Source organism: Scomber scombrus, chromosome 4 (genome assembly GCF_963691925.1).
Source record: "Scomber scombrus chromosome 4, fScoSco1.1, whole genome shotgun sequence".
In the NCBI taxonomy this organism is placed as follows: domain Eukaryota; kingdom Metazoa; phylum Chordata; class Actinopteri; order Scombriformes; family Scombridae; genus Scomber; species Scomber scombrus.
In genome coordinates this window covers 19,573,178-19,588,155 of record NC_084973.1, presented here as the reverse complement: position 1 = coordinate 19,588,155, position 14,978 = coordinate 19,573,178, and the positions used below count along the sequence as shown (strand labels likewise).

At 39.8% G+C, this 14,978-nt stretch overlaps 1 protein-coding gene across 2 annotated transcripts in view; it reads left to right on the top strand.

Annotated features, from left to right (window-relative positions):
- The window catches only part of pde4d (phosphodiesterase 4D, cAMP-specific), a 98,500-nt gene that overhangs the window by 64,487 nt on the left and 19,035 nt on the right, over positions 1-14,978 (top strand). Inside the window, exons 1-5 of one of the 2 annotated variants that reach the window (XM_062417840.1) lie at positions 1,031-1,644; positions 10,098-10,289; positions 12,162-12,198; positions 12,302-12,378; positions 12,829-12,878. In XM_062417840.1, the coding sequence (XP_062273824.1) occupies positions 1,580-1,644; positions 10,098-10,289; positions 12,162-12,198; positions 12,302-12,378; positions 12,829-12,878 (421 nt within the window). In that variant the 5' untranslated portion in view covers positions 1,031-1,579. Of the gene's footprint in view, positions 1-1,030; positions 1,645-10,097; positions 10,290-12,161; positions 12,199-12,301; positions 12,379-12,828; positions 12,879-14,978 lie in introns of those variants that run through there. The other variant, XM_062417838.1, reaches the window with a different exon arrangement.

The window sequence follows — 14,978 nt, the reverse complement described above, 5'->3', positions numbered from 1 at the left end:
TCTTATTGCTCTTCTTTTTGTGTTTCCTGCTGCCTGATTACTTGATTGATTTATGATTTATTTACATAGTTATACAAGCACATATTCTAGATACAAGCTACACATATGACAGTGCATACAAAACCATACTATCTTGATATGCTTCATTCATGTGTGATTGACATGCCAGTGAGTTGACACACCGACCTGCCTGACTGGTGGAATGCTAATGTTAGCTTCATGGCCCACAAGTCTCACGGCAGACGATGTCTTCTGAGCGCTGTAGTCAAACTTATTTTACACTGCAATACACTGCTGATTCCAGTTTATAGACAGCAAGGTGCTGCTGACATTGTGTGAAAATAAGCACATACATACTTTAATAACTTACCCTGTATTGGTATAGTTGGTGTGCAGCATTTTTAAAGTGAAAAATAAAACCAATAATTTTAACTGACAAATGAAATGTTAAAACAATTCATGTAGCTTTGGTAATTGCTCTTCTTATGTTTACCATTCACTTGAGTAAAATAATCAGTTAAAATATTTTGCATTTGACTATACAGAAGTCATAATTATATCAAAAGTCATATTGTATCATTATTAAAAAATAACTTGCTCTGATTAATAGTAAAATTATTGTTGTGCTTCACACTTCTTTCTATTTCACTCCCACTCATTTATTTCTCAATTTTAAAAATGTTAACATCTGCCAGTGCTTTCATAACCTGTTAGCCTTAGTTCTGACTCTAGCCAACAAGAGCATGAGCTACTGAGTAAATTCATTGTTTTCTCAGTTTGTTGCCTCATATATTGCAATCACATGAATGATCACTCAGCCAAGCCTACCTTCATCAATGGCGTGTATTAGCTGTTAGTCTTAGGTTACTCAGGCAGCTGAGTGATTGACACATAAGACGCTTGTTAGATTGCTGGGGGATACAAGTCCCGCCCTTGAAGGAATTACTACTACCAAAACAACCCCTCCCACTCCAGACATACCCGAGCTGCAGCTCAGGGAGACAGAGAGGGAGAGAGAGGCAAAGAGAGAATAGGAGAGTCATGTAACTCAAAGATAGGGACAGAGTCGTAAAAAGCGAGCGCGAGAGAGACAAAAGTAAGGGGGGAGCAAGTGAGAGGGGATCTTATTTCCACTATTCAGGGGGAAAAAACCCAGTGGCAGGAAAGGGAGAAGCAAAGTGAGAAAAAGACAGAGTGAGTGCATGCCTGGATTAGGAAAGAGGAAGATCACACGCTGATCTGGCAAGAAAGATAAGTGCGATAAATGAGAGAGAGAACAGGGTAAAGAATCACCTACTGTCAAACGATCAGAGCTCGAGACGGAGCAGCAGCAGCAGTGTGGAATACTGTTGGACGCAAGGTTTGATCTGACTGAACTCGGCTTTGGCTTCAACCAGCTCCACTGGACTCTGGAAGGACTTGATCTCTTCAGACCAGTGAGGACTGTGGTCAAACCACAGCGGAGGTCTGATCAGAGAGCTCCTGGTGGCCCAGAGGGTGTGTGTGTATGTAGCTTTATGTGTGTGTGTGTGTGTGTGTGTGTGTGTGTGTGTTCAGATGTGGAAGGAAAAGTCAGACCATGAGTATCATTCTTAAGCCACGGTCGCGCTCTACCAGCTCTCTGAAGAACACAGAGGGAATATGGTAAATAGACTGGAATTTTTTGTCATACTAGCACAAGTTAATCCTGTTGTGTTTGTGTGTCTTGCTCTATTGTTCTCCATCCGCTTGTTCATTGCTTTCCGAAATACTTTGGCTCTGCCTCACCAGCTTAGACGCAATTCCTTCCTTTTCAGTTTTTGTCTGTTTGTGTTTGCTGTTCTCTGTGGGGATATTCCAGTGTCAGGCTTCTTGTCAATCAAAACTTCTCCGCTTCTTTCTCAGTTTACCGCAAAAACTATCTGTACCCTGTGTATGTCAGTCAGTGCAGGGTTTATTTTGGGGACAGTTTTCTGGTCTGATTAGATAAGTTCTGTCCTTAACTCTGCTGTACTGTATGTTTCGCTTTTATCAGACTGACCTAATAACAGTACAGCACCTGCTGCAGTTGTCATGACCCTGGTGTATCTTACCCTCAGTGTACTTTTGGTAGAACTCACTGTCTATTCAGCCAATTAAGCTATTTAAACACACACACACACACACACACACACACACACACACACACACACACACACACACACACACACACACACACACACACACACACACACACACACACACACACACAAGGTTAAAAAAAACAGCACATCATTCATGAAGGAATTTGTGTTGGTGCTCCAGCAGTCTATAGGTTCTCCTAACTGCACATGGCTCCAAATAAATGCAGGATGCAGAGCGCAATGCCAGGGGCACAACATTACCTCCCCTCCCCCTCATGTCTCCTCCCCTCCTCTTGTCTCAACTTGTCCTCGCCTGTCAGCACTTATTTCCTACAAAGAAACTGCCCTGTAGCTTTAACATTGGAAGTTAATATTCATTCTTTTCCATTGTGGTAGTCTCAGGCAGAGCTGTAAATGGATCAGAGCAACCCTGGACAAAATACAGTGTCTGGTTTGTGTGTGTATGTGGGGTGGGAAGGTTGTCCAGCAGCTGCGTGTTTTTGAAGTCTGTTGGACATCCCTGCAGCATTTACAGTGTTCTCACATTGTCAGTTTATTAATCTGCTCTACAACCTCCCCAGCAGGAAATGATGCTTGTGTGACATGAGGACATAATAATAAGGTCTTTGAAAGTAGTGGTTCCCAAAGCAGTGCATATGACAGACAGCACGAGGTGCGGTTTCATGCGGAGCTCCATACAAGAAGATGTTAAAGTCGTTGTCTCATTAAAGTTATATTAATGTGAGAGATTACTGTGGAATGTGGCTTTTTGTCATGTTAAAAGCTGAGAATCTGGCAGCATTAGGTTCCTATGAACCATCTTTTTGAATGGCTACCAAAAGCAGTACTCAGCTGGACAAATCATACCATCCCCTCCATCTGTCCTACCCCCCTTTCTTCTGTTATTCACTGTTTTATCAAGGTTTCTTTTACTGTCTGTCATAATTGATGTGTCTTTTACATTTGTTATAACTTTGCTTAATATTATTTACAGTAGATTTGTGCACTTGTGTTTGTGTAAGTGAAAAATCGGCTTTCTGTAATAGAAAGGGCAGATGTATACGTGCAGTGTTACGCATGTGTGATGCAGAAAGTCCAGTGTTATCTCCCGAAATGAGTAGAGTATTTAGATGTGTTTCTTAGCTGTATGTTTGTGTCTCTGCATGCTTGCATAGGAGTGTTTGTGTACTCAAGTGTATTTAACTCCTTGCGTGTGTGTGTGTGTGTGTGTATCTAAGACACTGACGCGCTTCAGGTGTTTGGCGTGCCCCCTGGCCTGTCCAAACTCCAACAGACCTCGCTCCACCCAGGCATGTAAATGCAGGCCTTTCTGTGCAGACTGAGTATCCATCAGTGTGTTAGCTCAGCAAACGTGGCTTGAGTTTGAGAGAGGTGGAGGATGAGTATTTAAGGCAGGAGTGATATTATGGTGTCCTGTGATAAAGCATACAGGTGTGTGGAACGTGTGACTTTGAACTTAAGTGTTTGCATCTGGCCTTTGTCAGTCCCCAGTTGGGCATCTGAGACAAGCTATAAATGTTGAAGGTTACGTGTTATCTGGCCTCTCATAGGGCCCTACAACGTGCAAGTTATCTAACATATTTTCCAGATTTGACCTTTAGTAATCCAGATCAGAGATGATGAATAGGTCTGAAAATAGGTTCATAGTTAATGCGACCTCTATGTATGTTAGAGCAGAACTGCTTTGCTTTGCTTTAAACCATGTGAACTAAGACGACGCTGCATTGCTATGGTGACTTCTTTGTATGTCTCTCATGATTGACTAATTTTTCTGAATGACGCAGTGACAGCAAGCACTGAAGCAGTGTCACGACTTAAGTAAAAGACTTGCTGTACTTTGCTTCAACCTGACGGGGCAATAACAACCAGGAGGAAAGAAAGAAAGAAAAAAAAAGAGACTCTCCAGACAATCTTCAGTGGACATTTTTAGCAGAAAAACAAGATAATGTACTTTAACTTTCATGCAAAACATTTTTTCAGTGCTGCTTTCTATACAAAGTCAAGTACGTTAATTAGAAGCTGCACTTACCCAGCCAAAATGGCCTACTTAGTATATTGTCATTTATCTGTTAGCGACTAGTCAGTGTTAATTTCAGTTTGCTTCCGCTCATGTGCGACTGAAGAAGGGGTGCGTATGAGGACGGGTTATCAGTGAGTGGGCAGTCACTTATCTGCTTAACCTTACCGTGCTGTCAGTTCTGGCCTCTTTTAAGGTGATGAAGGCAGTGCTGAGTTTTTTTGGGTGCAAATAGGTTGGGTTTTTTTTGGGCCAGAATGTAAGTATATATGAATATATATATATAAGCTAAATAAGCTTCAACTAATGTATATATATATATATATGTATATATATATATATATATTTGTATATATATATATTTGTATATATATATATACAAAATGTAAGTATATGCTTGATATAATTTGAGATGTTATGATATTAGTGCTGATGTAAAACCAGTCTTTCAGTCTTTTAGTTCTTCCGCTTGCTGACTGCGTTGTGAGGAAGCTTATAGGGAAACCGCTGTATCACCTGGACAACAATGGACCCCTTCAGGAGCTTGCAAAGGAGAGGAAGAAACAGGAATTTTGCTAAATAAGCTTCAACTAATGTAATCATGTTTTTGAACTAAAATAATAATAATAATAATTGTCTTTATAACCAAAACATCCCAAACTTTGCAATGCATCAGTGTTAAATTCTGTCTTAACACAAGTAGCTGTACAATAACTTCAGCCTCAGTAGAAGGTATGATTTAGATCAGGGAATATCCAATCATAAAATAAGACAAATAATCTGACGAAACACCTAGTTGCAATACTTGAAAGATGCCTGCATGGTCATCATAGATTTGACTATTTTCTTACTATTATAAATAATTAATCAAAACATTATATGTGTAAATATCTGTACTAGTAGCCTCAAAATAATGTCACGTGTCAAAAATATTGGATTCAGTATTCCAACACTGCTCACTCTCTTCATAACATAATAATATCTGTTGTTTAATAATATCACATGAGTAAGAATCATGTACGTGGTATTGTTACAGTATACGTATGAAGTTATCAGGGATGTAAACTTGTAAAGCAAACAGAGGTGTTGGCACTACAACATTGACAAACCAAAATAGCATATCCGTTACGTGCCATCAAATGTGTCATCTGTACCTGTTCGCCCGTCTGTCCGTGTCACCTTTTGCTGCTGATTCTTTTCCTGTGTCATGAGTTTCTGTATTGCATTTAGAACACAGTCAAGGTTACGACACGCATGTTCAGGATCACATACTGACACTCCTGTATGTGTCCATGGGAACACACTCCTCACAAATGCTTACACAAACACACACACACACACACAAACACACACACACACACACACACACACACACGCACACACACACACACACACACACAGAGAGAGCACTGACATGTCTCTCCTTGTCCTTCCTCCACTGCCTTTGTGTCCTCACAGATTTCTAAAATAAATCCAGTGTCATCTTCCCTCTGTCTACTTCAACACACAGATCTGTTCTGACCAACACCACTTCACACTTTCCTAACACATCTAGCTGCAGGTTTCCCCATTTTTTGGATATTCTGTTTCAGTTTTAGTCATAGTCATAGTCATAGTGTTCTTTTAGATATTGCATAGAAAAATGAATTCTCTATGTCACTTTGTGCACTTATTTGCACTTTGGGAAGAGACAACAACATAATGTATGTATTATGTATATCATTGTTGGCTGACCAACACTGAATGATTGTTGGAGAACAGAGACTCACTATCCTCCCCTCAGCTGAATATTTATCAAAGACACTTATGCCCTGACCTGTTTCTCCAATGTGTCTCTTCACAGCTCTGTCACATCGTCTCCTGTGGTGTTTATAATTGCTCAAGTAACCCAGGGCTGAAAATGAATGAGTCATTGATCTATGGCATTTTGTGTTTGCAAGAGAGGGAGAGACACAGATAAGGAGAGTAGACTGAGACAGAAGTGATGGTGCGCCAAAGAAGGTGCTCCTGTGCAGTGTCCTAAAGCATACATGTGACCCAGCAGTGTCATACAGTACAAAATTAACAACTCAAATACCTCAGCGCTTTTACTATGTGTCTTGTGCTTTAACCTACCAACATTCCTTTACATTGTTAAAGTTTTTCTGGCAACAAACAGCAACATTTTATTTCCTGTAACCCAAATTCAAGCATTTAACTTTACCCATGTGGAAAATGTTGTTCCTATAGGCTGCCTTGATTTCTACTTGTGTAGCTATGGGCTATTGTAGCCAAATTTCAACAAAGATAAGCAATCAGGCATACCACTTCCAGAATGTTATTGTCTGCCAGGTTTGTTGCATAAATGATAAATGCATGGATGCCCCGTCATGTTCAGGAATTTCGATAGTCATATGAAAGTCATCAACACACACAGTCATCAGATATCATAAGAAATCAACACCTTTTATTCTTGAACCCTTGAAATTACACTTGAAATTAAATATCCCTATCATGGCAATCACAGGAGAAAATCAATCGTGATAGGCTACAATGGTATCAGATTAGATTTATTCTTGTTTAGATGTTAAATTATTGCCAAAGCATTATTATAATCAAAATCTTACTGTATAAGGTCAGTAATTTCATTGGTCCAGTCTCTTGATGCAGTTTGCTTTGCAGTTTATGTACATAAACCTAAAATGAAATGTTATAGATTTGTTATATTGTTGTTGTTGTTTTGTTGTTACTGATAAATATAATAAAATAAATAAATGCAGGCAATAATCAAATGCCATTTAAAACATGTCAGTCAAAATGTAGTGGAAGCGGCTTGTAACTTGTTGGGATCTAAAAAGTTAGTTTTGAGCACTGGTTGTAATAAGAGACATTAAACAATGAAAAATGTGTGCAGTGCTGTATAGTTTACTATGTGGAAAAGTGAGGCACTGGATGAAAGACAGAAGATAGAGAAATGAAGCAGCGTAAATATAAGCTTTTTGATGACAGTCAAGACAATGAGGGCAAATGTTAGCAGTGATGTTGAGCAGATGGGATATCTGGAACAGCTTGAAATGGCTCTCTGTCATCTGTCCAGCCTTCGTGCATCAAACATTTCCTTCCTAACCAATTAGGTCTGTTTTCTGGATCACTCCCTTTTTGGGTAAACTGTAGTTTCCTATTGTCCCATCCTCTGTGTATTGCTGGATTTGCTTCCTTTCTCCACAGTAATCCTCCTGTGAGTTGTACTTGTGCTTTTTGTTTATCTTCACAACACAGTCATAAGGGTGTTGACATTATTCTTTTTCTTTCTTTTTTTCTTTTCTTTTTTCTTTTTTGACTTGTACTTGTCATAGGCAACTGCTTTGTGTCAGAGTAGGGGGAAAAATATGAGACATTCCCACTATGATGTCAATGCTGGTGTAATACGTTCAGTCATTCCCAAAGAGGGTGTGCCAGTAGAGTCACACTATATACACACACACAGTTGCGTGTCAGAGGTTTGGATGTGAACCTTTGTGGCTTGTGACGTCAAAGTGTTATAATGAATCACTTGTTAAACATATGCTGGGTGTTATGTTTCGGCACTTGCACTATCTCTCCATCTCTCATATTTGTCTTGTCTGCACACTTGATACACTCACCCATACACACTTATCTCAGAATACAGTGTATCCAGAACAGCTGGAGAACGGACTGACCTGTACCTACAACAACCTAGAAGCCATTTATTAGTCTGTGGTTTCAGACCTGCATTAAAGAAAACAGTTAAGTGTGTTAAGATGTTAGGTTATTTGTGTATGTGGGAGGATCACATCTAAGCTAGTACAGGTTTAGACTGACATGGTTGTAATACTAATACTAATACTAGTAGAGAGGGTAAGAGGACTCGGGGACAGAGACTGAGGTGATGCGTGTAGGATTAGACAAACATAACTATGGGGAAACGTTGCTGGAGTCAATGCACCTCACATATTATCTCTCTCTGTCTGTCTTAGAGATAGTTAGAGATGGGGGACGAGGACAATACGTTTGCCCTTTCCTCAGTGATCAGGCAGACGGCCAAACTATCTTCTTCCGCAACCAAAGCTCACTCTCACTTAACTCCTGCTACTCAGCGAGATCACGGAGAGATAGCTCAGTGTTTAGCCATTTAGTTGTTGTGGAAAATATGCCTGGTATGTCCTGCCTATCATTGTGGCTGTGTTGAGCTTTTGAGATACGCAGAGATAAGCTTTTGTTTCAGAGCTGAAGGTAGCTACACACTAGAAAGTTTTCCAGGAACAAGTAAAATAAAAAATAAAAAATGACTCTTTCTTTCAGGCACTTGCGTAAGAAAGTACTTGCTGTAAAGTCATTGACATAAGTTTTTTCCTGTTTCTTGCATAATGCTAGCTGAACTTTGCATATCATTGACATATTGACTGTAACACATGGATGGGAGCTACTATAGCACCCATCCATTATATATATCTGTAGCTTTGGGTGTGTAAGACTGATCCTTGGGCTGTGTCAGCGATATGGCCCTGGGGAGGAACAGTCAGCGTAATGACTTCTTCCTCTCAAAATCTCTTTTACAAAACATTCATAAACCATGGCTACAAGTCATCTGCTCTCTTTTTACAACCTGCAATCAAGCTTGCAAAACACAGTTCAGTGTGAGATCAACTTGACCACGTTAGGTCAGTGAATCGTCTATTGTTGAGGACATGAAATACCCTGAAAAAAAATTGTACAAGCTTGTGGTCGAAGGAAAAGTGTACTGATAACAATGTTAGTTATTTCACATCATGTAATGACAAGCAATGCTTTAGTTGTTTGCTGGATGTCATGGGAGAGTTTTCTGGTCTGGTCCCTACACCTGATACAAACAACAAAAACCTGCAAGTATGCACACTTGCACTATTCACTCTATCCATCCTCTCATCATTCACATGCATGCATAAATAACGAGGAGCACCAACCTGAGCAGGGTGCCCCATACTGGCTAGAGTGCAGATCATACTGGAAAAATGCTGATCATTTTGGATTAATGGCAAGGCCGTTTCCATAGTGAAGGATAATGATGATGACAAATGGGACGTCAGCCCTATGCATATTACGCATCGTGCCGAGGGGAGTCCCACCTGCCCTTAGCATCTATTGTAGACAGGATTATGGGATTGCTTGGTAACCCTAGCGAAGAAACAGATATCCCTGGTGACAGGCGTAAGTCATCCCCTGGGTAAACAATCACCTAGGAGACTAAGGAGCTCATTGTGATACTGCAGTGGGAAACGGTGTCACTGGTTTAGAGACGCCTTTAAACTGTGAGTCAGTGGCATTGTTAGAGGAGAGGTATTACCTGTAGCCCTTTCTCTTAGTTTTAACAAAGCATATCCCTCATGGCTGTGTTAAGTCTGACGCTGTTCATAATCATCCAATAATCAGCCTGATGATGAGTTACTGGCTGATTATAATTTTTAATTGGTTGAACATCAAGTGCAGAGCCTTGCATTGAGCCCACATGCACTGTAAATAGTCCACAATTTACAGCATATGCAGGAGTAGGCAAAACCTATCGCAATGGTAAAAAATTATTCATGTGGGTTAGTCAATATCTGAGTAATGTTTGCATAAATCATGTGATTTATTTAGACATGGATAGCTCAATTACATCATGAAGTACAATCTGTTGCACATGGTGCTTTTTTAGAATTGTGCATGAAATGGTTGTGAAAAGTCTTGGTAAGTTGCATTGTTTCAGGCTGACTTTGGCCATTGGACATGCTGTCCCATGGTTCTGCATTTTTATTATATTCCTATTTGTTATCTTGAAATGTTCCTGGAAACTTTAACACAATCACAAATACTGTCAACTTTCATCAAATATTGTTTAGATTCTGCACCACATTTATTTCTCTTTCCAATGCCAATTACTATCTTTTTCACGTTTTAATAAATATCCCTTTTCTCTCTCTCTCTCTCTCCATGTACAGTTTCGATGTGGACAATGGCACGTCATCAGGTCGCAGCCCACTGGACCCGATGGCCAGTCCGGGCTCAGGCCTCATCCTGCAGGCCAATTTTGTCCACAGCCAACGGAGAGAGTCGTTTCTCTACCGCTCTGACAGTGACTACGACCTCTCACCTAAGTCTATGTCCCGAAACTCCTCCATTGCCAGTGACATGTGAGTGCATCCTGTCTTTTGATTACACTCAAACCCTCCTAAAATGTATCTCAGTGTTCCCTATTGTGCGTGTGAATGTGTTTATCTCTGCCTTTATTTCTGCTGCCTCTGTAAATCTGTGTCATGGCTAGATGTGTATGAGATCAGGTCTTAAAGCTGCCACACCGGTAGGAAGTGTGCATGCCCAACAGCTGATTGTGTGGTGTCACATCTATTCTTAGACATATCTCGTAACATAAACAAGGTGGTCAGTAACTAAGTATCCACAACCGTAGTTAATGTGACTATTTTGCCAAGTTGTTCATTATGTCTGTAGAACTTATAATGGGGATAATGGAAGGGATTTTTTCACTGTATTTAGCCAGTTTACATCCCAAATGCCTTGGTCATTTGTCTTTTATATTACTAGCTCCCCGTTGCTTTACAGCTATAAAAGAACACATTCCATACATGATGATAACACACACAAACAAGCTGGTATCTTGTTGCTCAGTGTATATGTTGATAGCATTTTCCTCATTTCCCACACAATGGTAGCTATCCAGTTACATGTACTGTACACTCAGTGCTACCGTACAGGAAATATTAATATTGACTGAAAACTTAGCATTTCGATCCAGCCTGAAGAAAAGACAAATAGACAAAAGGATGAAAAATAATGTCCTGCAGTAACCTTACACTTCCTCCCTACTGCTGCTTTTTACTCCGTAGTATTAAACCAGTGACCCTGCTTCGACCTCCACACACTATCCAGTTACCAAGTTAAAAACCTTTATTAAAAGTTTTTATTAATCCATTTTTGGTTCATTCTTTCACAGCTTTCTTTTGTGCTGAACTACAGTCATTGTTTATTAGGCTCTGAGCGCTTCCAAAACAGGGGTGACCTATGCTCCACACTGTACCTGAGCGCCTCCAATGTAGATGCCCAGCCATTACCCAACCCCTTAGCTTGCCCATCTCATTATCTCTCTTATCCCCTTATCTGTCCATCTCTTCTTTAGAGAATATGTAGCTGGTCATCTTTACTCTGAATACCTTCTATTTGTCCTGCAATAGGAGTAGATGTCAAGCATGCAACTCCTTTGACTTTCATGCCAAGCATGTCAGCTCACGTGGCAGTGGGTGTGTGCGTGACATGACTGTGATATCATAGAACTGAGCAGTCAGCTGAGCGCTCTGTGACACCAACACCACTTCTGTCTTCTGAACAAATGTTGAAAGTGTTCACAGTCATAGCAGGGCTTGGAGGTCAGCAGCATTCTGACTCAAAGATTACTGGTTAAAATTCCTTTTGCAGGAATTGAGTGAGTGCTCCCTCAACAATACCTGCTGATATAACCTTGAACAAGGCTTTCAACTCTTGATCTACTTCAGTAGTCCACATATTCACAAAATTCCAAATATGCTTACCTGGCATTTCCCTGAATTAATAAAAATGAATGGGATGAAATAAGGATTGTATATTTAAAGGGAGAGTATTGAAAGAGAGGGAGAAGATATGAAGAAATAGTGACATTTTCTGTACAGCAAGTGCAAAGTCGGCTTGCAATTTTGCAGTGTTCTTCATGTGAGGATGTTTTTTTTACTTGTATGTGTTCAGCACAGGGACATTGAAGCCCCTCAGTCATCTCACTGAAACTATCCTGAGACTATTACATGTTGTGATGTAGGGCCTCAGCTCGTAGCTGATGTGTAGAGTTAACATGTCACTTTGATTGAGTGCATCACAGACGCTGAAACTAATCTGATGTGATGACCCCCCCCCCTTGACCTTTTCAGAACAGAACATGAACATACTTCTCTATTGTTGAATGTCAATACATATTGCAGTCGTACATTTAACATTAAAGCCGCTCTCTTTGTGTCTTCCAGCCATGGTGACGATATGATTGTAACGCCATTTGCACAGGTGAGAGCTTTTGCCAATGCTGTTCGGTTGTCTTCATGTTTTATATTACCACAAATTGATGAACACCATATGAGTCAGTCCTAATCTACTCTCTTACCTTCAGGTTCTTGCCAGCTTGAGAACTGTACGGAACAACTTTGGTGCATTAACCAATCTACAGCAAGACAGAGCATCCAATAAGTAAGTTGCCAAGCTGTTCTGTTTTTATGAAACAGAATGAAATCTGTTTTTGTGGGAGGAGTGATTACATAAGAAGGAACAATGATCGACTGTGGTCATAATATCACAATATTTGATTACAGTGATATAATGTCTAAGATGTGACGTGATTTAAGGTTAGCATTCTTTTTGCTGCACCTGCTTGTGCTCCATGAAGTGTTCATTCACATTCTGGCTTAGTTCGCCATCTTCTGGTCATTATTGGTACTACAACAACAGCAACAATAATTTGTAAAGGTGCCCTCTCCCATCATGTTTCATTACATGGTAACCAATGCAATAACAGAAGGGGAATGCTAACTGCTAACAGTCATATACAGAGTTCTGAGTAAAATTAATTGTAGTTTACTGCTGAATCTCAATTTCTGGGATGGAAATGTGTCAGTTTGTGATTTTGTTTCACCACAACAGGAGATCACCCATGTGTAACCCACCACCCATCACCAAGACCACCTTTACAGGTATGTGGACAGCCTGAATAGCATGATGATATGTGTCCTCAGCGTGTGTGTGTGTGTGTGTGTGTGTGTGTGTGTGTGTCTCTGTGTGTGTGTGTGTGTGTGTGTGTGTGTGTCTGTAGGAATGGATTGTCTCATAGAAAAAAGTACCCTTAACTACTATTATTTATAGTATTTTAAGTATTGGTAGTATCAATATGTAGTAAGTAGTATGTGCTGTTTTACTTAGAACTGGAAGGAGACAAAATTAATTTTAACCTACAGAAGGGATGTTGTTATAGTGATTTTTCTAATTGTTTGCTTTCATTTGATACTTTTAAAACATCAATGATGTGTTGTGACTAAAAGTGACAGTTAGTGAGCCCTGTCTATATTGCACAAAGTCCTTTTGTAGTGGATGTTACCCACCTCCATATTCTGTTGTATATGATCTCTGTACAGAGACAGGCTAAAAAATCTTTCAAGATGTTCAGTTGTTAAGTTTTAGTGGTTAAAACCGGGTAAAACTGAACTGTCACCTAGTATGAAATATCAGGGTCCATTTCAGTCATGCCTGGTGTCTGATGAAGCTGAGACTGTCATATCTCAGCACTTCATCCACAACCAGCACTTATCAATACTTATTTAATTATGTGATAAACTCTATATGTAGTCATACCTGATGATATCTTTAACAGCTAGACTGTCGACATCTACTGCATGGCCTGTCTGACCTACTTTAAGAGTTTTTGTTGTGAAGATATTGTGCAGACAGTCTGGGACAGCTAGAATAGACTTGTCCTTGACAGTCAATTTGATTTTTTAGCTGTATCACTGCCTGTAACCTGGCTAGTGTTTGCAGGAGATACCCTATAACTTCCACCATTAATAAATAATTTCTGTGTTTTGTTCAGCAAAATGATGCCAAGGCTTATGCACAGACACCCATAAAATGACACAAACACACACATTCATGCACACGATAAAGAGGGGTCCTCGCAGAAGACGCTGAATGTATGCTTTTTTACAAGTATAAAAATGGTGAAAATACCTAATGTTATGGGGAGCCAAATTTTCTCTCTTTGACCTTGAGTGGTATCCATTCCATCCAGACATTCCTGCCAGAAATCACATGCCTGATATATAACCTGCTTATACAGTATATGAGGAACTGGTGACATTGTGCTATATTTAGAACACAATCATACTGGTGCTCAGCCATTATGGGCCTTGCCATAAACTGGTGACAGATTGTGAGTCATGGTCATGATTGTTTGAGAGTATTGACTATTTGTAATGCAAAGGCTCGCTGAGGCGGCGGCTAAGTCATCTTGCAGAGAGAAAGGTAATAAAGGAGGCGTAATTAAAGTTAACTTAGTAAATCAATCAGAGTGAGGATACTGGTGAATTAAAGAATGATTACATTTGGGTTTCTTTGCTTGTCCTTAGTTTCTCTATCCATCATCCTTAGTGCCCTATGCCTCTTCCCTGCTTGTGACACATTTTTCTGTCATCTGTCATTGCCTTACTGTGGAGATAAGAAAAATGTTTTTTTAGAATAATTTAAGATATACAAGTACAGTGACCTTTTATCCATTTTAGATGAGAATAGATGTCTGTAAGCTAAAGAGAGAGATACTAATCCATTAACATTCAGTATGAGCCCTAACAGAGTGAATGGGGTATCAACTCATGTTACACCCTAAATTAATTTACATTATTTCCTTCATATTTAATGTCCCATATCCTCAATCCATCATGTTTTGAGAATGATTGAAACTTTTGCTTATTTTTTTGGCTATAAGGTACTTCTTTTTCCAGAAGAAGCCACTCCTCTAAATAACTTGACCCTTGTTCCTCTCTTCGATATTGCATCTTATAATATGGAAACATAAGGTTCTATATAAAGTCCCTATTACATGGGATGTTGGATTTAAGTGCCTCAGCCATCCTAAAATGTACAAAGAAGGGTATAAGAATATGAACAGTTCTTCCTTTGGGGATATGGAGTAAAGTGGAGTTACTAAAGATTAATATTTTGCCAGGCTCTCCTCTCTCCTTGTCTCAGGATTTTTCCCCTTTTCCCCTTCCATCTCCTCCTCCTCTCTCACCCTCTCCTTCTCA